Raw genomic sequence first — 22,906 nt, 5'->3', positions numbered from 1 at the left:
ATCTCTCGGAGTCACCTTACCATGTCCAATGGTTTGGCCTAGATACGTAACTTGCACTTTTGCAAATTCACTTATTCACTTTTAGCCAAGTTCATCACCAAATTAGCTTCTTGTAGTTGAGCAAATAACTATTCCAGATGCTGTAAATGCTCCTCCCACATCTGACTGAAAACAATTAGATCATCAATATAAACTGCACAATTGCTTAGACCCACAACTACTTTGTCAGTCTTTGAAATGTCACAGGTGCATTCTTCATACCAAATGGCATGACTTTAAACTGAAATGGTCCACTTGGTGTTACGAAAGCTGACATCTCCTTTGCCCTCTCCGACAATGGTACCTGCCAATATCCTTTTAGCAAGTCAATCTTTGTGATAAATTTAGATTGCCCCACTTTCTCAATGCAATCTTCCAACCATGGTATGGGATATGAATCCGCTTTTGTCACCGCATTCATCTTTCGATAGTCTACACACAGTCTTTGCGTTCCATCCGGTTTTGGTACCAGTACAACAGGCAAATTCCAGTTACTGCAACTAGGCTCAATGATATAATTTTGAAGCATGAAATCAATTTCTTTTTGTGCTTGTGATAATTTTGCTGGATTTAATCTATAAGGTTGTTGCCTCACTGAAGATGATATTTCAATACATACATCACGTAAAGCTAAATGTGTCTTTCCCAACTTATTTGCACAAATATGTTTGTGTGACTGCAATAGCTTTTCCAAATCTCTTTGACACTTACTTGGAAGGTAACTCAATATTTCATTTAAATTTTCAAGCACCCCCTCATTATCCAATTTGATTAGAGGAAAATCAATTTCAGAGTCCTGCACTTCTACCTCTTTCTCATAATCCACCGTCATTAGTGGGTCTAACACCTCTTTTTGTTCCTCTTCCCTGTCAAAGTACTTTTTAAGCATATTTACATGACACACTCTCTGCTTCTTTCTTCTTTCTGGAGTATTTATTAAATAATTTACTTCACTCAATTTCTTTTCAATCCTGTAAGGCCCACTATATCTTGCATTTAATGAATCCCATAGTATTAGTAACAAAACTAATACTTTCTCTCCAGAAACAAAACTGAGAATTTTAGCCTTCTTATCTGATTTCACTTTCATCACTTGCTGTGGGATCTTTAAATGTTCCTTAGCCAACTCACATGCTCTGTTCAATCTTTCCCTGAAATTTGACATGCAATCCAGGAGAGTAATTTCTGAATTTTGACCCACCAATTTCTCATAAATCAATTTCAGTGGTCCCCTTACCTCATGACCATAAACTAGTTCAAAAGGACTAAAACCAGTTGATGCATTAGGTGCATCTCTAACAAAAATGGAATTCCTGTATCCGAATCCTGTGCATAATTAGACAGTATCCTCTTATCATAGTTTTTAAAGTTTGATGCCATCTTTCCAAAGCTCCTAGTGACTCAGGATGATAAGATGTTGACTTAAACTGTTTTATCCCCAAACTGTTCATTACTTCATTAAACAGCTGTGACATGAAGTTTGATCCCTGATCTGATTGTATTTCCTTAGGTAAACCATATCTTGTGAAAAATTTAATTAACTCCTTCACAATCTTCTGAGTTGTAACGTTTCTTGAGGGAATCGCTTCAGGAAACCTAGTAGACACATTCATTATTGTCAATAAATACTGATTTCCACTTTTAATCTTAGGAGGAGTCCCACACAATCAATCATGACCCGAGTAAAAGGTTCTTCAAATGCTGGTAATGGAATTAAAGGTGCAGGCTTAATCACTGCTTGTGTTTTTCCTGTTACTTGACACATATGACAGGTTCTACAGAATTTGACTACATCCCTATGCAATCCTGGCCAAAAAAAAACCTCTGTATCTTTTCCTGTGTTTTCCTAATTCCTAAATGTCCCCCCATTGGAATTTCATGAGCAATCCTCAGAATCTCATTTCTATAACCTAATGGGATAACAATCAGATGCACCTCCCACCAGCTTTCATTTGCTGAGACGTAATCCAACCGCCACTTTCTCATTAATATATTCCCTCAAAGATAATAACATACTGGAATACATTTTGCTTTGGTTTCTGAATAAATTTTCTGATATAACTGTTTTAATTCCAAATCATTTTTCTGTAACACCGCTAATCTCTTTGAGTTAAACTTCAACTGAACTGTCCTGCATTCCTTCCTCCTGAACAATGTTATCAAATACAGTGCCAGCTAATTGGATTTCGACACCTTCTTCTTGCCTTTGAACTGCCTGCTTATTTTGTTCTTCCCTATGGGCTTTTGATCTCATTATAACACTTCTGTAGCATTTCTGTTGGAACACTTCTACAGACTGCTCAACTACCATAGGCATCATCCACATTTGCAATCGAGCTATATCATTACCCAGAATAAATGGAACCCCTGCAATGGGCAATTTTCCACCACTTCAACTATAACTTAACCGGTCTCCCATCTGCTCTTTAAATTTACCTTCCACAACGGAATAGATTTAGCATCTCCATGAATCCCACTTATTAGTACCTTCTCCTGCAACACACTCTCTGAAAAACAAATATCACTATCCCACAGCATTAAGGATTGACTGGCCCCTGTGTCTCTTAAAATAATAACAACTTTACCTACTCCACCCTGTACACATGGAAAGACTATCCCTTGACATACAAAATCTTTAAATATTTCTGCAACCTGCTCCTCAGAATTCTCTTGCGTAAACTGTGAACACATTCCCACTTCTTTACCTTTCACTGATTCTCCATTTCATCTGTACACAAACCACTGGTTTCTCCTGTTCCTAAACCTCAGAACCCACAGTACTTTTACTTCCAGAGCTTTTCTGTACCTCAACAATTCCTACAGATTTTTCCTGCAACCTCCAACACACTGACTTTGTGTGCCTCACTGCATTACAATGAAAACACCTCAATTTTCGAATGTCACTTCTACCTTCAGCACCTTCCTTTTTGTTCTGAGAAAAAAACTTCCTGGGAACTTCCAGCTGATCCTTCTCTTCCCTGACTACCTGCCTTCCTTTCACCTTCCCACTTCTTATCCTTTTCCAATTTGAAAGCGTGACGGAAAAAAGGTTTAGCTCTATGAACTAACTTATAATCATCAGCTATCTCTGCTGCTCGTCCTACAAAATCAACCCTCTGTTCCTCCACATGAGTTCTCACTACCGAAGGGATTGAAAAGAATGACTTCCCTAACAGCTGCATAGGCTGTCTCTATTTTTAACACCCGTATCCACCAGTCAAAATTACTTTGTTTTACTCCTTCAAACTCAATATAAGTTTGCCCAGGCTATTTTCTCATATTCCTAAATTTCTGCCTGTATGCTTCAGGAACCAACTCATCTGCATTCAAAATAGCTTTTATCACCACATCATAGTTCACCAACATTTCTTCTGAAAGCGAAGTATATACCACAAGTCCCCTACCTAACAACTTAGACTGTAATAATAATGTCCAGTTTTCCTGTGGCCATTTTATCTGTTTAGCTAGCTTCTCAAATGAAATAAAGAATGATTCAATATCTGTTTCCTCAAACTTTGGAAGAGCTTGTACAATTTTAAACATATCCCCACTGGGTTCTACTCTGGAGATAAATCCTTCCTCACCTACTGAAATCTCTTTTCTAACTGCCAACATTTTCAACTCTTTCTCTCTCTCCCTTCTCCATCTTCGCAATTTCTAATTCCCTTTTAAAAGCCATTTCTCTGTCCTTTGCTTCTAATTCAATCTTCTTCATTTGCAACTGAAGTCTCACTATCTCCAGCTGTGACTCACTAGTGTCAGGTTTCACTTCCAACTGTAGATGCTGTGCTATACTTTTAACTATATCTGATTTCCTAGCTTCCGCCGGTAACCCCAATTGTAACTTATCTGTCAACTCTGTTAACTTACTTTTGGTTATTTTCTCCAACCCACTCAGAGTTATCTCTTCAACTTCCAGACAAGTCTTAGCAATTGCCAAGGCCATCTTTCAGTCTCACCACTTCAAAAATATCTCACCAACTCCTGAATTCAAAGAGCCTCTTGTACTCATAAGCTTAAGATTCACCAATTCCTAACCAATCGAGGAATTAGAAATATAATTTATCCCGGTACAGCCCCCAATTGTTATGATCGATGCAATTGGTAAAGCAGAGTTATTTATAAAATCCCAGAGGGAAACTTTAAACAACTGTCATAACCTATAATTTAAGTGTTCTGTTTGAGATGTGACTCTAAACTCAGGAATCAGACCACTAGTTCTCAATGTTTTACATTAAAATAAATGAAACATTTTATTAATTTACATAGGTTAAAAATATATATATGCATGGCTACAAATTAATTTTTAACAAATTCCCAAACTAATCTCCATTAAGGCAACAGCAACCCATAGACTTAACCAAACACCAGGCAAAACATTTTCACCTTATGAATTCAAAATGAAGTTCTTTTCACTGTGGAGCCAGTTGGAGGCTTGCAGCTGCCTTTTGATCTTACATTGCCTCTGCCCTGCACACCAGAAAACTACTGAAGTTATACCTACCACCACTGATTGAATTCAAATTCTCATTGTCTCACCAGCCTCTTTGAACTCCACTTTTTAACAATGAAACCCCTTTCATAGTACCAATTTTATTAGTAATATAAACATATGGCTTGGCGTCTACTAGATAGGCATCAAGTTTTCACCCCACTTCTTGAATGCTCTATTCAAAAAATGCAATTACATGCTATCTCCCTTACATATCAAAACTGGTACATATCAAGGCACCCAAACTAGCTGGCTCTAATCCAATTAAGACAGACCCGCAGAATAAACCTCTATTTTAAAAGAAAAATGTTTTCCAAAAATTATATACATTAATAGCTTCATGACAGTGTCCAAAGCATGAGGTGTGAACAATGGTAACGGCAGAACCTGTATCCACAAGCATAATTTGAATTTAATCCCCCTGTATTTCAGCTAAGATCTCTGGTTGCCCGTTCGCATAGTGTTGGAACCTCATTACCAACCAAGCAAGGCTTGTTTCTAACCCTGCGGCCTGCTGCTTTGGCCTGCTGAGTCCGTCGAGGACCGTGCGGTAATTTCACACACTGGAGAGCCTTTGCCTCCTTTTGTCTGGGTCTGCGTAGCCATGACCGCTACTAATTTTTACAAATTCTTTCACGGGACATGGGCATCAAGGCCAGGCCAGCATTTTTACTGCCCATCCTTAATGCCCCTTGAGAAAGTGGTAGTGAGCCATCCTCTTCAACCGTTGCAGTCCATTTAATGTAGATACACCCACAATGCTGTTAGGAAGGGAGTGCCAGGATTTTGACCCAGTGACAGTGAAGGAATGGCGATATATTTCCAAGTCAGGATGGTGTGTGACTTGGAGGGGAACTTCCAGGTGGTGGTGTTCCCATCTATCAGCTGCCCTTGTCCTTCTAAGTGGTAGTGGTCGTGCGTTTGGAAGGCGCTGTCTAAGGAGCCTTGGTGAATTCCTGCAGTGCATCTTGTAGATGGTACACACTGCTGCAACTGTGCGTCGGTGGTAGAGGGAGTTAATGTTTGTGGATGTGGTGCCAAACAATCGGACTGCTTTGTCCTGGATGGTGTCCAGCTTCTTTAGTGTTGTGGGAGCTGCACTCATCCAGGCAAGCGGGGAGTATTCCATTACACTCCTGACTTGTGCCTTGTAGATGGTGGACAGGCTTTGGGGAGTCAGGAGGTGAGTTACTCGTCGCACAATTCCTAGCCTCTGACCTGCTCTTATAGCCATAGGATTTATATGGCTAGTCCAGTTCAGTTTCTGGTCAATGGTAACCCCCCCAGGATGTTGATAGTGGGGGATTCAGTGATGGTAATGCCATTGAACATTGAGGGGCGATGGTTGTACACCTATACATCATTTACAAGGCACAAGTCAGGAGTGTGAAAGGATACCCCCCATTTGGCTGGATGAGTGCAGCTCCCATAACACTAAAGAAGCTCGACACCTTCCAGGACAAAGCAGTCCACTTGATCGGCACCATGTCCACAAACATTCACTCCCACCACCACCGATGCACAGTAGCAGCAGTGTGTACCATCTACAAAATACACTGCAGAATTCACCAAAGCTCCTTCGACAGCACCTTCCAAACCCATGACCATTACCATGTAAAAGGACAAGGGCAGCAGAAAGATGGGAACACCCCCACCTAGACGTTCCCCTCCAAGTCACTCACCATCCTGACTTGGAAATATATTGCCGTTCTTTTGCTGTTGCTGGGTCAAAATCCTGGAACCCCCTCCCTAACAGCACCGTGGGTCTACCTACACCACATGGACTGCAGCAGTTCAAGAAAGCAGCTCACCACCACCTTTTCAAGGGAAACTATGGGTGGGCAGTAAATGCTGGCCCAGCCAGCAAAGGCAACATCCTGTGAATGAATTTTATAAAAGTGTAGCCTAACGCAATTTTAACCCGATCTGCTTAAGAAAAGTACTCTTGAAAGGTCTCTGGTCAAACCCTGCTGCCAGTGTGGGAGGAGGTTGTCCATGCGATAAGACATAGAACCCACATAACTGTCGGGCAAATGCTGCTTACAAGACCTCATCTTTTCATTAGTATCCATTTTCTCAACACCTAACACTTTAAAGGACTGCATCTAATTCTTCATTTGCTGTTCTTTGATATATATCCGGATGAAATCTCATCTTTAATCTTGAATCGCAAGCTGCAAGAATTATTTGCTTACAATCCTCTTCCTCGAACACTGGGTGACCCAGCCTGAAATACTGATATTGCATGTACAGTCTCTGACTTAAGAATCCCTAGCTCCTGAACATAAGCCTGAAATGCATTAAGTATCAAACTGTTCAAAGTCATCCTGTACCCCACTATTCCTCTCTGAGGATTCATCTCATCCTGCATTTGTACCACCGCTACTGGGGCTGAAGCTATTGAGGGAGATGAACTCTATCTCTATACATCTCCACGATATTCCAAATCTTCCTTATCAACTAAATCCTAGGACCTAGTAGTCACTGCTGAAAATGCCGCCTGCTGTCTTCCTCGTTTCTTTTTCAACTGCTCAATGTCTACATGAGCTATTATCTGTTTCTTTGTGAGGCTGCTTACTCAATTCCTGGAGTGTCCCACAAGCATCCTCTACTTTCTGTCTGAGACCCTGTTTCCTTCTAACAATGTTTTAATGATTGCTTTACGTCCTGCAACTCATGCATACCATTCCCTGCTTGTTAAGTCATCATCTTCTGATGCTGTAGCATCGCTGAAGATTGCGCTACATCCCTTTATAAATTCTGTACCTGCTTTCTTAGCTTTTCATTCTCCTCTTCCACCCCTCTATTGTGCACCTCATCCCTTTCTGCACAATAAAGAGCTGTGTATGTAATCAACCTTGGTGCCTTGTCTGTTCTAATTTTTCCTTGGTCCACCCATTTCTGAATTAACTTTATTGCTTCCTCTTAGGGTTCTCTACTCCCCTTACTTAAGCATTCCATTATTAAATCCTGGACTCCCTGTGAGTCCGCTCTGCTAATTCTTCCAACTCTGCTATCGCTGTTCCCATTAGAGCCACTATAGTTCCTATTACCCATGTAAACTCACATTTTAGCGAAGCCTAGCTCCATGAGGCCCAAATGTCTAAAATTCTGAATTACTATCACGCCAAAACTGTTTAAACCCCCGCTTTCCTTGTCTCATCTCTTAGAGAAGGCAGGTGATCAAGCAACCAACTCACAAGTTGGTTTGCTCTAGATAAGATACCTCTAGACTTGGAAAAGGCTGTTTTTTATTCATCAACTTGCCCTTGGAAAAAGATTGTCCCTTTTTTCCTTGTCCTCTGTTGGGATTTGGACTCTATACTAAACCCCAGAGTAAGAAAATTCTTTTTAGAGAATAACCTTATTGACAAAAAGGACAATCACTAATTTAGAATGCAAACAAACAAGGTTTATTGGACAACAAAGATTAATATTTAACATTTCACTAATCAAGGCACAGCACAATACACTTTCTTCCTGTGGATCCTGGGACTTCGAGGGTCTTTTCTTCTTGGTTCCTTGAACCTGGTCTCTTGACTCTCGACGTTCTTCGAAATTTTAACTTCATCAAATCCCCTTTTCCGCTTTAAGAATTCAACTCCAATTTCTCAGTCTACCTTAACTGCTGTAGCTACATGTTTTACAGCTACTGCAATCCACAGCCTATGCCAATTTAGTCACTTCTGGATTGGAACGGCAATCCACAACCTAAGACAACTACCCATTGACTGGCAATGTCCTCCACAAATGCTAACTATGAACTCCTAACTTTCCTTCCCGGCAAGAGCCGTCCTTAGCAAGTGTCCTGAGACAATGCTATCCCCTAGAAAGTGCAAAGACTTTTGGCAAACGTCCTATTTTTAAACCCTTTTTACAGGCAACTTTTGCAACATTCAGCCAAGTTGTGCACCTGTTTCAACACTACCAAATGTTTGCAATCCTTGACCAATGGGAAGAGTGCTTCCGGCTTCCTACAACAAACTAACCTGAGCTTTCCTTAAAATGCTAGCCCTCAGGCCATCCTTCTAGCCAATCAGCATCCCAGTTTTGACTCCTGTTTACTGTTAATGCTGGACTCACTGGAGCCCAAATGTGCAAACATGCCCCAGCTGTAACCCCACATGTTATTCAAAGACTTCTCAACAACGTTCCAATAGTACATACAAATTAAGGTGTTTCATCACTAAGCTTATATATAGTACAATTTGATAACTTTGGCCTTATTAATTACACAAATGTGTCAATGAGGTGAATTCTAACAACTAAGACTGCCTTTTTCCACCTCTGTAACATTTCCCAACTTCTCCCATCTTAGCTTATCAGCTGCTGAAACTCTCATTCATGCCTTTTTACCTCTAAACTTGGCCATTCCAACATACTCCTGGCTAGTCTCCCACATCCCTTGACCTCTGCTACCCATGTCTTAACTCACAATAAACCCCGTTCACCTATAACCCTTGTGCTTGCTTACCTACATTGGCTCCCAAACAAGCAATGTCTTGAGTTTAAAATGTCCATCCTTGTTTTCAAATCCCTCCATGGTCTCATGGGAGAAGATAGAAAATTAGAGTGGGGTGGGACCACAGGGAAAAAATAAATCTTGGATGTGGATTTTACTTTGTGAGGAGGTGGTTAGTAATGAGACAATGTTTGGCAAGAATGTAAGGTTGAGCATGAGGGTGTTTTAGGAGGTGATAGTGCAAGGATGATGATTAGGATACTAGGTATCACGTTGAGACGTTGGCCCTGAAAATTTGCAGGCATGTTCTCAGAAGAGCCTTCCAGTGCTGACTACCCTGGAGGTTGCAGAGTTAGTGTTGTTTTATGGGCCGGCAAGCTTTGTGTTAACATCCTGGGGGTTACCATTGACCAGAAACTTAACTAGACTAGCCATATAAATACTGTGACTACAAGAGCAGGTCAGAGGCTAGGAATCCTGCGGCGAGTAACTCACCTCCTGACTCCCCAAAGCCTGTCCACCATCTACAAGTCAGGAGTGTGATGGAATACTTTCCAATTACCTGATTGAGTGCAGCTCCAACAACACTCAAGAAGCTTGACATCATCCAGGACAAAGCAGCCCGCTTGATTGGCACACCATCCACAAACATTCACTCCATCTACCACCGACGCAAAGTGTCAGCAGTACCACCTGCACAATGCCAGGAACTCATCAAGCCTCCTTAGACTGCAGCTTCCAAACCCACAACCACTTCCATCGAGAAGTCAAGGGCAGCAGACACATGGGAACACCGCCACCTGGAAATTCCCCTCCAAGCCACTCACTATCCTGACTTGGAAATATATCACCGTTCCTTAAATGTCACTGGGTCAAAATCCTGGAACTCCCTCTCTAACAGCACTGTGGGTGTACCTTACGTTATCCATTAAATCAACGGGAAGGAAATTCATTCTCAAGTACTTGTCTAGACCCACTTTTTGATCAATGATACCAGAGCCACTCAGTCTGACAACTTTACAGCTCTCATTTAATCCCTAGTACATATCTGCGATAACTTGATCATGTGCGATATAGGATCATAGAAAACAGATGGAAGGTGTTGCAGGAGTGCTCAGTAACTGAAGATCTGAGAAAGATGAATGTGATTATAATATTTTTAAAATGTGGCTGCCCTCTCAAAAATAGCCAGGAGACTTGTCCACTGATGTCCCACTGTCTTCAATTTTAACCAACACTCTGAGCAGGTAGCCACAAGTTAAACCAGCAGGGTCCTTCTGCAGAGTACTGATGGCATAACTGAAGTCCAGCTGCAAATTTAACTGCTGCCCTGTCTTGAGAAACCATCTCTGCCCAACAAATCTAGCACAAAGAGTTAGGGCCAGAAGTGGCAATTTTAAAAACTTTTTTTTAAACCTTCCTTGTGGAACCAGGTTTGCCGCAAAAGTAAAGTTTAGCCACCCTCTGCCCAGGCATCCCTTCATTTCTGATTGTGAGACCCTCCTGAGTGTTGGAGACCATTTGCTCCCGCCAGGTAAGTTCAGGCCTCTGCTTACCTTACTGCCAGAAGTCTTCTGCTGCTCTTAGTTCTCCCCCACCGACAGCTGCTGCTTTCCACTAGAAACAGTAGATCAGCCAACTGGCAGCATTCGAATGAAGCTCGGCAGTTAAAATCTGCTAGGCTTCCAACTCAAATTACTGAGTGGGAATGTATTCCACTTCTGCTGGCTTCTCACTGGGAATCAAAATCAGCTTCAAGATGTGGGATTCTCCTATGTATTGTACAACACCATAAACACAGAAAATCTCTTTAGTTTGGTACCATTTCGTTAAGGAGTCAAAGTCATTGTCGGGAATATTGGCCCAGGTCTAGAAAACCGCTGATCCTGGTTCTCAAGTTATACATGTACATGTGTTATTGTTTGGTAGCTTCTTCTGAATTAAACTCTTAATTATTTAATTTTTGTTTGGTCCCTATTGGGAGTTCATCAACGTGTTCTTTTTGTTTAATCTGGCTTCTAGAGATTTCAAATAAATTAGTGAGTCCAAATATGTACCATCGTTGGCAAAAGAAAACTTTGTGGTATTTTTTCTATTGAAAATACATGTTACCACTACTACTCATGTGTTCTTTCACTGTTTAATAAATTTGGCAGTTAAAGCCTAAAACAAAGCCTAATGTTATTCTGCCACCTTATGAAGACAATAAGCATCTCAAAGACACAAGGTGCAGCCAGGCACATTACTAATTTACCTAAATATGAGGCCATGATAAACTGTCTGGGACAGGGAGCTCGTACTCACCTATGAGAGTAGTCTGAAACATTGACACAAAAAAATCCTGTATGAAGTAAAAGGAACTCAAATATTAAGTCACTTTTTAGTTCAAAATGTCTAGCCACCACTGCTTACCATTTGTAAATCAACAGGGCAGTGTTTTTAAGTCTTCTTTTGATTTGATGGAATGAGAGAAATGCAATATGCCATAAGTGCAAACATAAAAAGTACAAGAAAAGTACATAGAATGAACTTTGGTTATAATACTTACACACATTTTGATGTGGATGAATCTGTTGGGAACTAGTTGAGTAGATTTACCATTGACAAGATAAAGAAATGTATTCTAGACGATTGTTTAATAAATATGATCTAATATAAAATTACAACTGAGAGAGAAATCTAGACCAGTGCATTACAACAACTTATGATTCAGTTTGTAAAGGAAAAAGCATTCAAATTTTTGCACGGGAACAAACGCAACTTTCTCCAAAAAAATTCATTGAAATTTGTTCAGTTTTCAGTGTGTAAAATGTATCTATCCATAACATCCTCTAACTAGCTAACTAACTAACATCCCTGAACTAGGAGTAAGGAAAAATATTATTCATTGTGTTAGGAATAGATGAGATGAGCTAATGCCTCACATCATTAATCAGAATAACAGGACCTTTGTACCTTTTATTATAAGAAGGGGACAATATTTTTTCTAATATAGTTTCTACAAAATTGTTAGAAATATTATGATGATTCAGGGAAAAAACATGATTTTTCCGCCTATGTGCTCTCTGGCCCATAATTTTCCTCCCATTCACTTTAATAAATCAAAAGTTTTGGCCTGACAAGTGCAGAAAGGTTAAATTTAAGCCAACGCTTGGTAGTTGTACAGAGCATCCTAGTCAGGCTAGCATTTTGAAGTACTCACTTGTTATTAATAGGCAATTTCTAATTGAAATTTCCAAGTTTCTAGTTTAAAGAGAAATCTTGCTCTGACAGGTTACTATTCTAGTATACAACCTGACTTCACGATGATTTAAAGTATGCCATAAAGCTAGCTCAAGATTGGCATATAAAAGCACCAAAACTGTATCAAAGTTAGAACTCTGCACCAAGCAAATAACCATATCAAACCTGTACCAGTGCAAACCATTTCTTTATTACACTGTTTGCAAGTATTAAGTGTGCACCAGTTCAGCTGATATATTATTCAGAAATGTAATATTGTGCAGGAGGTCACATGCCCAATATTCTATGGAACAAACCCAAATATTCTTACTGTATGGTCAATACTGAATTAAAAATATCACAGATATAATATTTTGTTATTAATCTGTCTCTAGCTGCAACTCAGGATTTACTCACTGAGAAAAAATGCAAAGTTGCTCATGCACTAAAAGGGTCTGTACTCTTGGTTAATATTCTACCTTAGTACAGTCCTTTGTCAAACAAATTAGGAGAAAAATAATGACATCAGTGAACAGCAGCCTAAGTTCCAGTTTTGTTTTTAAAATGATGGAAAAATCCAGCCCATAGGAGGTCACAACATAAGCAGAACAGAATCAGACCTTTAAAATTCAGTGAACTGTCTAATACGGTGTGTGCTGAAAGTACAAACTGAATTTAAATGTCATTCTCATTTGCCTTCAATAACATCAAAGCAGCAGGAGACTGATCAGCTCTTTGTCCATTACTGTGTGCAGAGCTGCTGGCTCTTTGAAGTAGCGTCCATTCTGAGGCAGCTTTTGTTCTTGCTGCTGCACATCAAGCACATCGCCAGTCTGCTTAAAGCAGAGTTGCTTATTTACAATGACGAGCCCTGTCACATTTTATTAGTGCCAAGAGGGTCGGGTTTTGTGATGTGCAAATTGTACAGAGTGAATGCCTCCAGATTGACTCTCTTCTGGTTATATTTTCTTATTGTTTTCAGGCAGGCGTTTTGAAGGACTTTGCGTTGGTGTTCTACCTTTGCATCACTGAGGTATAGGAAACCTCAAGGAAAAATAAGAGAAAGTTATTGTTACTTAATAACTTGAAAGGTACCATATCTATGTAATTTGTAATCATCTTCACTAATATCACTGGTTGCTATGGGATCAGAAAATATTCAATTCAGAGACACCAAACAGGTATGCAAGCAGTAATTCATGAGTAGATGTGTAGATCATGAAATCTAATCTTTCACCCCCTGCAAAAGTGAAAGTAATCCAACCTTATATTACAGTGCCACTTCATTTCACAACCTAAATGTTCATTAGTATGCAAATAATAGAAAAGAAATGTGCAAAAATGCATCACATCATTACAGAATCCACATCATTATAGAATCCACATTAATACTGCCAACAAAAACAAATATCTTATGTAAAGTGCCTTAAGCCCTTCAATTTCCTACAGGCATAATTCCTTCCCTTAACAATACAAATACAGTAAGTTTTCCCTAGGGAAATAAATGTTCCTGCCAAAGTCACTCCGTAAATACAATGTATTTCTGCACTACCCCCACCTCTGCCACCCTACCAGTAAGACATAGATGCAATCTTCATTCCTGTTTTGAGAGATTAACAGTTTTACTTTGAACAACATAGCTCTTCTGCTCATCAGTTTTGTACCAAAGTTTGAACTATTGCAAGGCGAAGGAATGGATTTTCAATGGGAAATGGATATGTGTTTGTTGGAACTCTGTACAAGCAGACCAGAAAAGAAGAAATGCATGAAGTAGATTGCTGCAAGAACTGACAGAGGGAAAAGTAAAATAACAAGAGCCTGGAATTTGTGGTTTTAATAACAAGGAAACTATCAACGTTCACTATTATTACTGTGTAAAACTGATGGCAACTCCTGACATTCACACATGCGCAGTTAAATACAAATTCAGCAGCTGCTGTCAGTGAAACCATGCTTCTCTACAGGGTTTGTCATTGCAGTCTTCGCTGATGCAATCAGCACCAAATCAATGATTGATGTGAACTTCAACTTTTTAAGCACTATTCTCACTGTTAAAACCATTGAAAAAGTTATACCTTGTTGAATGAGATATAACTTATACCAAGTCATAACTACTGCTGAACAACCTCTCTGGCCCTGGAAAACTAATATTCAAAGTCTGGAGTGTTATCCCCTCTATTCCATGATAAAAATTCCATAGATTTTTAATTTTAAGTTTACTTATATTTCAATTTCAGCCTTAATCACATATACATTCCCAAACTTTATTCATTAAAAAGTGAAGGGCAATTCAGATTGGGCAACAAATGCTGGCCTAGCCAGCGATGCCAACATCTGATTGAAGTCATCAAGAAGGCTGAGCAGTTACTGTTCCTGGATACCAGAGATCCCCAGTAGATTGCGACAGAATGAAAGTGACATCGTAATAGGGGAAATTGATGCCACAGAGTACACTAAATCTTTGTCAGCAGCTTTCTTCGAGAGCAGCAGCGAGCAATGTCCCGTCATCCCTGGCTGCACAATCCAGACTGAGGTCTTTTGCCTAGTTGTGGTTTTGACTGATCTCATGACCTGCTTCATTACATCTCTCTAAAGAATTGCTAAACACAACTAAAATGGGGAAAATTCTTGCTTTTAAAACCGTTGAAAATTTTAATTGCATTCATCTGCATCAGTTGGATGTGTAGCTGATCCAGTGGATAGCCAACTGTAAATCTCAATTTTATGCAGGACTCTTAACAACTGAAAATAATAAAAGCAAAGTTTTCTTTCATTGTTCATGGTCCTGTTTCATACTATTCAATACAAATTAGTAAGGATTCCTCAATCACTCAAACAACTTAATTGACAGTGATTCCACTCCATACAAATGAACTCTCAGTTCCTGAAAAGAGAACGAGAGAGAGAGAACGGGCTCATCAAGCAAAGATGCTGGAGATGAAATTAACAGCTCAAGAAGCAGAGGGGAAATTCCAAAAGGAAATAGAAAGGGGACAGAGGGAACTAGCTATATTATGGGGAAATAACTTGGTGAGGTCCCAAGCACTACTCCCCGAGAAGCCAGAACAGTCCAGAGAAGCTAGGCAACCATTACAATTTCAGCAAAACTCTGCAGTGTTACAGAAAGCTGAAAAAATTTCAGAGACCCTGCAGGGGGGCAAAGGAACCCATCAGGGATAAGGTGGCTCAGGGAAAATAAGGCAGGATCTGGCTAAGGTAGACTGGGAACAACTACTTGTGGGGAAATCTACAGAAGATCACTGGGGGGGCGTTCAAAGAGGAAATGGGGAGGGTACAGGTTCAACCTGTAGGGTGATAGGAAGGAGTAACAAGCGCAGAGAACCATGGATGACCAGAGATATTCACGATATGATGAGAAGGAAAAGAGAGGCTTTTAGCAGGTACAAGGGGAGCAAATCAGCAGAGACATTAGTGGAGTACAGAAAGTGCAGGGTGGAGCTTAAGAAAGCAATTAGGGGAGCAAAGAAGGAATATGAGAAAGCTCTGGCTCGTAAAAGTAGGGAAAATCCCAAGATATTCTATAAGTATATCAATGGGAAGAGGATAACCAGAAAAAAAGAGTAGGGTCCATTAGGGACCAAGGGGGAAATCTATGGGTGGGGCCAGAGGACATCGGTAGAGTGTTGAACCAATACTTCACATCCGTCTTCACCCAAGAGAATGAGGATGAAGGTATGGAACTCAGGGAGAGAGACTGCGAGGTTCTTGAGCAAATTGATATAGGGAGTGACAAGGTATTGGAGGTGTTGACAGGCTTAAAAGCGGACAAATCTCCAGGTCTGGATGATTTGTGTCCCAGACTGCTGAGGAAGGCAAGGGTGGAGATCGCAGGGGCTCTGACCCAAATTTTTAATTCCTCTCTGGCCACGGCGGAGGTGCCAGAGGACTGGAGAACAGCTAATGTGGTTCCGCTATTTAAGAAGGGTTGTAGAGATAAGCCAGAGAACTACAGACCAGTGAGTCTCACGTCAATGGTAGGGAAACTATTGGAAAAAATTCTGAAGGAGAGAATCTATCTCCACTTGGAGAGGCAAGGTTTGATCAGGGATAGTCAGCATAGCTTTGTCAGAGGGAGGTCACGCCAAACAAATTTGATTGAATTTTTGAGGAGGTGACCAGGTGTGTAGATGAGGGTAGTGCAGTTGATGTAGTTTATATGGATTTCAGCAAAGCCTTTGACAAGGTCCCACATGGGAGACTTATAAAGAAGGCAAATGCACATGGGATACGGGTAATTTGATAAGGTGGATTCAAAATTGGCTTAGTTGTAGGAGACAGAGGGTGATGACAGAAGGATGCTTTAGTGACTGGAAGCCAGTGTCCAGTGGCGTACCACAGAGATCTGTGCTGGATCCCCTATTATTTGTCATTTATATAAACGACATAGATGACTATGTCGGGGGTAGGATTAGTAAGTTTGCGGATGACACAAAGATTGGCCAGGTGGTTAACAATGAGGTTGAGTGTCTTGGGCTACAGGAAGATATAGACAGGATGGTCAAATGGGCAGATGGAATTTAACCCTGAAAAAAGTGTGAGGTGATACACTTTGGAAGGAGTAATTTGACAAGGAAATATTCAATGAACGGCATGATATAGGAAGAATGAAGGGACCTTGGCGTGTGTGTCCATAGATCTCTGAAGGCGGAGGGACATGTTAGTGGGGTGGTGAAAAAGGCATTTGGGACACTTGCCTTTATCAATCGAGGCATAGATTACAAAAGTAGGGAGGTCATGTTGGAATTGTATAGAACCTTGGTGAGGCCACACAGCTGGAGTACTGTGTGCAGTTCTGGTTGCCACATTATAGGAAGGATGTGATTGCACTGGAGGGGGTGCAGAGGAGATTCACCAGAATGTTGCCTGGGATAAAACATTTAAGTTATGAAGAGAGGTTGGATAGACTTGAGTTGTTTTCGTTGGAGCAGAGAAGACTGAGGAGCGACCTGATCGAGTGTTCAAGGTTACGAGGGGCATGGACAGGGTGGATAGGGAGCAGCTGTTCCCCTTAGTTGAAGGGTCAGTCACGAGGGGACACAAGTTCAAGGTGAGGGGAAGGAGGTTTATGGGGGATGTGAGGAAAAACTTCTTTACCCAGAGGGTGGTGACAGTCTGGAATGCGCTGCCTGGGAGGGTGGTGGAGGCGGGTTGCCTCACATCCTTTAAAAAGTACTTGGATGAGCACTTGGCACGTCATAACATTCAAGGCTATGGGCCAAGTGCTGGTAAATGGGATTAGGTAGGTAGGTAGGTCAGGTGTTTCTCATGTGTCAGTGCAGACTCGATGGGCCGAAGGGCCTCTTCTGCACTGTGTGATTCTGTGAAAGCTACTTGGATTTACAAGGGCTGAGATTAGGCCAGTAAAAGTTAAAGAGGTCAGGAAAATGGATTTCAAGAGATGAAGGGAGTGAGCCAGAGACCGAATTGGCTAACACCTTCTTTGCTAAATTAAGCAGGGAACAGGACTATTCCCATGCAGCAAAACTAACTGTGATATAGCTGCCTCATACGGTCAAAGAGCCACGTGGCAGGGCAGTAGAAGCTAGCCAGCCCCATGCCAGCCAGGGTGTTCCAGAGGACATGGGACCAAATAGGGACCGGCCCACACCAACAGTAACTACATTGGGGAAGTCGTTACCCTGTGAGCAAGTCCACACTTACCACCGGCCAAGAGTCAGAGCAAGTGTGGCAGATAACTCCCAGGCATCCAAAATGGGTGGGCAGTACTCAGTTGATGAGCCATGGGAAGGCAGAAAGGCTATGATGGTAGTAGCAAAGGGTGAAGGAGATGCAGCCAAAGAGGGGCTAGCGAAATTCTTCTCCCTAGGGTTAAGTAGGGGCACAGAAAGTCCCCAGATTCAGCCCGCAAAATTAAAAAGAAAGGAGCCTGTACCCCTGCTGGATGATCAGAAGGTCTGGCTACCCAAACCTGCCTTTCTGAATTTGGAGGCAGACCCGAGAGATTCCCCAAGTATCCCAGAGGTAATTAGGGACCAGAGATGTCCTAGAGCAGGGAAAGAAAAAATGAGGGAGATGCCCCACGTAGCCAAATAGCCTGAAAAAAGTCAGTTTATTAAGCCTGTAAAGGCTAAGGACTTGCCTGAAATATGGCCAGCAGAAACCTTCTTACTGACCTTAAATAGGGAAAAGGGGAGTTCTCAAACCCATGAGCTGATAGAGTGAGATGCCTCCCCCCAGCTGAAAAGCCACCAGAGTGGGTAGCTGGAGCTGCACCTCCACTCGAGGGCAGCGGTATTCCAGACAAAATGGAAAAATTTAGGAGGGCACCCCTTCCTAAGCCAAAGGCCTTGGCCAGAAAGCCAGTGATTGATTTCGTTAACCACTTTATGGCGAATTTAAATGTGGAGCAGGAAAGTTCCCAAATTGGCCCAGAAAGAGTGAGGGTGATGCCCCACCCAGTTGAGATGCCACCCAGAGGTACAGCCGGAACTGGACAGCACCTGAGGGCAGCAGTGTCCCAAACAAATTGAGACAGGTTGCCTCTTGGCCTCCTGACTCTCCTCATTGCTAGCCAAGACTGGAAGGCACAAAGGCTCCAGCGTAAAATGGTAAGTGAGCAGTCTAAACCATAGTCTACAGCAGGCGCACCCACACTGCCGGTGACCAGAAGACCTGTGCCAATACGTCTTATAGATAAAAGCAGGTTGCAAACAAAACAATGGACTTTAGTCACAATTTAACTGACAGGACAGCTTTTGCACAAGATCTTAACAAGTGAGTTGTACAGTGCAAGATCATGTTTGTTTATTTCATAATTAGATTACATAAACCAGGTGGTTTTGCTACTCCTATAGAGTTTGGTCCCAGCTGGAGTGTTGTGTTCAATTCTGGGCACCACACTTTTGGAAGGATGTGAACATTTTTGGAGAGGGTACGGAAGGGATTTACTAAAATGGTTTAAGGGATGAGGGATTCCAGTTATGTGGATAGGCTGGAGAAACTGGGGTTGCTCTCCTTAGGTCAGAGGAGGCAAAGTGGAGATTTGACAAAGGTATTTAAAATCATGAAGAGTTCAGATATGGGGAATAAAGAGAAACTGTTTCCTCTGGCCGAAAGGCCAATAACCAGAGGGCACAAACTTAAGGTGACTGGCAAAAGGACCAGAAGTGACATGAGGAAAAATGTGGTTAGGATTTTGAATGCACTGACTGAAAGGGTGGTGTGCACAGATTCAACAGTAGTCTTCGAAAGGGAGTTGGATAATTATGTGAAGGAGAAACGTTGCTGGGATTATGGGGAAAGAGTGGACTGCTCTTCAAAAGAGCTGGTGCAGACTTGATGGGCAAAATGGTATCCTCTTGTGCTATATTATTCTATGATCCAATATCTGAAAGCCAGGTACTAAATTGGCATCAGCATAGCTGCAGGAAAAGGACTCATTTAAAAAACTAGAAACACTCTATTGGTACTTTGTAAATGACCACACAAAAGAGGATAGATCACCATTGCAACAATTACAGGCTGGCTGGACATCATTTGAACACCTGCCTACTTAACTTGGTTACATTGTGGACGCAGAAAACAAGTGAATTATCAATAAATGAATCTTGTCTTCGTCAGGACCAGCTGTTGAGGTGTGGTTCTATGTTTTAAAGGTCTTTTAAAGCGAGGCAAAAATAAAAGACGAGACACAGCTCCACAAAAAACTATTCCGACCTGGCCTTTCATCTTCTGGAATCTTCATCACTGCTCGTTACCTCACTGCTTCATGCCTGTTGCAAGTTTACAAACTGTGAAGCAGATAACCTGGCTTCAAGAGAAAGCCATACTACACTACAATGGTAGCCATCAAAATCCTTGAAATCTTCCAGACAAGCTGGAGCCAACCACAAGGAAATAATTTTAATTATGGGGTTAGTCTAAGATAGAATTTGGTAGTTGTGCTTTTATTGTTGTCCAAGCAATTATAAATTCATATCAATATTGTTTAAATTCTAATATCAATTTTTCCAGTGTATAATCAATGATAGTTTTATAATGAAAACAATGGTTCATGCCTGAAGTTTCCTCAGGAGCAAGACCCCAATATAAAGTTAAAATTTGTGCAGATAAAAAAGCACTTCCCAAATTATTAGACTTGCAATTTATTACCAGTTGATAAGCTTTATATAAAGTGGATAACACTTTAAAATGTGTATTAATTGCCAATATTGAACAATGCAATTTCAATTCAAAATGAATGCAAAAGAATCATGCAAATGATATAATTTCAAAGCAATAGAGTATATTATGGTATTATTAACATTAAAAAATCACAGGGTCATAAACTTTAAAATTACCTGGGCCAGGAGTTTACCTTTGGTGCGCGGGCGTGTGCCCAACACGCCGGAACATAAAATGACGTACGATGATGTCGGGCGTGCATTTCGACGTCACCGCGCAACGTCACAATATTTTGTTTGGCGGGCATGCGGCAGAGTCAGCTGCGCGCCCGCCGATAACTGAAAGGCCTATTAAGGCCATGAAGAAGGTAATTAAGTTGAAATTTACGCTGTCAGCCCAACCTAACAGTTGGCGGGCAGGCGAAAAGGCCAAGCGGCCTTTACATTTTTTAGGAAACCTCATCCACGAACAGGATGAAGTTTCCTAAAGCTATTACAAATTAAATAAAAACTTTCTTTTGAAACTAAAAACCATGTCCCATCTCATGTGACACAGTCACATGAGAGGACATGTTTCATTGAATTTTTATTGTATTTCTTAATTTTTTCAAAAAGCGCTTCGATTTCCCTGAGGCAGCTCCGTGCCTCAAGGAGATTCAAGCGCTCCTTCCCGCGCCAGGCCTGCTCTCCCTCCTCCCCCCGCCCGCACAGGTAGCGCTCAGTGCTGCCGCTCGCGATCCTCGCAGGGCGGGCCTTACTTGGCCGGCCCACGTGAAATCACGGTGCGAAGTCGATCGCGGGCAGTGATCAGTTTCCCAAACGCCCCTGCCCGCTCCCGCCAAGCCCACCCGATGCGGGAAAATTTCAGGCCCTGGTGCTGTTGGTATCCTCAAGTTTACAGCCTGAAACTCTACAGCACTATACAGCTTCAGCTTTCTTAGACCTATACTCTGCTGATTTAACAGTGTAGCTCAGCATTTGATCAGTTCCATTGATTGTTGCTCTGCAATGAATGGCTTGTTATAAATCCTGAGCTAACTATCTTTCACAAAAGGTCAAGTTCACAATCAAATCAATTGCTTGCAAGAGATTTTCTAATTGAAGCAGCATTAGTGTTCATTGTAAGCAAAAGATTTGCCACAGCAAGAAAGACAGAACAGTTCAGGAAAAGGATCCTAAACTGTCAGGCCAAAATGGATAAAGGCTCTACAGTTGAAAGTGGAATGGAGGAAGGAAGGAATACGAAGGAGATCAAAGTCAGAGTGGTGTGGGAGGAGTGTGTAGGAACACAGAAATGAAGGATATTGAGGTAGGGAGATTTGAAATGAGGACAAGGAAATCAAAGCATGCCCTAGTATACCTTACTGCAGTGACCATTTTAGTTGGCTGTGATGAGCTGTCCAAATATCCAAGAGGGATATATCCCAATTTCATAAATTTTCAGGAGACATGCATTTGTGATATTCAGGTGCACTCAAAACAGATAGAGTCCCATTACAATCCAGCTAATGCAACTAATTTAAAACCCACATAATCATTTGGTTAATAATATTTGCAGATCTTTTATGATGCAGGCTTCTATCCTCACCCAAGCCTGTAAATATTTCACACTGATGGCATTGAAGATGGCAAATGGAAATTCAGATTACCAGCCACACACACCTCCAGCATGCTCTTAACAGCAGGGTCTATTAATAATGTTATTTTTAAGATGGCTCTGAGAGTTCTTAAAACATTGATTCTGTTGTTTCTGCTGGTTCTATTTTAAGGCTCGATATTTGTTGGTATTGTTAATGAAATGCAAGATTTGCTTTTATTCATGTTCTGCTTACTGAATGATTTATTTTCAATGCTAAGATTTTGTTCCTCAACAGCCTAAATATAGACTCTGTTCACAGTTCATTGATAATATAGTCCAGAGCATTGACATTAAGTTAGGTCTAGGTTCTCACTGATAATACAGTCTCCACACTGGCAATTGCACCAACAAAATAACCCAAGGATCATCAGTAATGTAACTACCGAATGATCAGTATATTGGCAAGACCAGCACACCAATAATTTAGCCTCGCAGCTGGGTGGAACATGAATCGAATAGCTGGATCACACAGCGTACTAATGATTCCAATCTTGTGCTGTTTATACATTCTGCTGGCATGAAGTCTTCACTGTTAAAACTATTGGCCAGGACCTACTGCTATAGTGCACTAAAGATGTTACCATCACAACAGCGGGTATATAAAATTTCCTTATGCCCACTTTTGATGTTGGAGCCATTAAGTTAAAAATCTTTTCTGCTCCGTCCTTCGAATTCAAACCAGCATGTGAGAATCAGAATCCAGTCCTGCATTTTAAAATAAAGTGGACTGAATTACATCATCTTCCTATGGATCAATTATTTCACTTTCTAACTGCATCAAGTAGACACTAACAAGTAGACTACATTTTCTTACTCAAGCATTATAAATAAATCTACGCTTCAAGAGTGTAGAACATTAAACATCCACTACAGTTTTGGACAGACTCAGATCAAATGAGACTCATTTT

The 22,906-nt window shown here is 41.2% G+C and overlaps 1 protein-coding gene across 3 annotated transcripts in view; it reads right to left on the bottom strand.

Annotated features, from left to right (window-relative positions):
• Positions 1-11,610: 11,610 nt before the first annotated feature.
• capn10 (calpain 10) overlaps positions 11,611-22,906 on the bottom strand; it is a 40,955-nt gene continuing 29,659 nt past the window's right edge. For all 3 annotated transcript variants that reach the window (XM_078563981.1, XM_078563983.1, XM_078563980.1), the window contains one exon: positions 11,611-13,259. In XM_078563981.1, the coding sequence (XP_078420107.1) occupies positions 13,230-13,259 (30 nt within the window). In that variant the 3' untranslated portion in view covers positions 11,611-13,229. The remainder of the gene's footprint in view (positions 13,260-22,906) is intronic.

This window comes from Cetorhinus maximus, chromosome 19 (genome assembly GCF_964194155.1).
Source record: "Cetorhinus maximus chromosome 19, sCetMax3.hap1.1, whole genome shotgun sequence".
In the NCBI taxonomy this organism is placed as follows: domain Eukaryota; kingdom Metazoa; phylum Chordata; class Chondrichthyes; order Lamniformes; family Cetorhinidae; genus Cetorhinus; species Cetorhinus maximus.
Note: the sequence above shows the minus strand (reverse complement) of the source record. Positions and strands in the feature narration are given on the sequence as shown.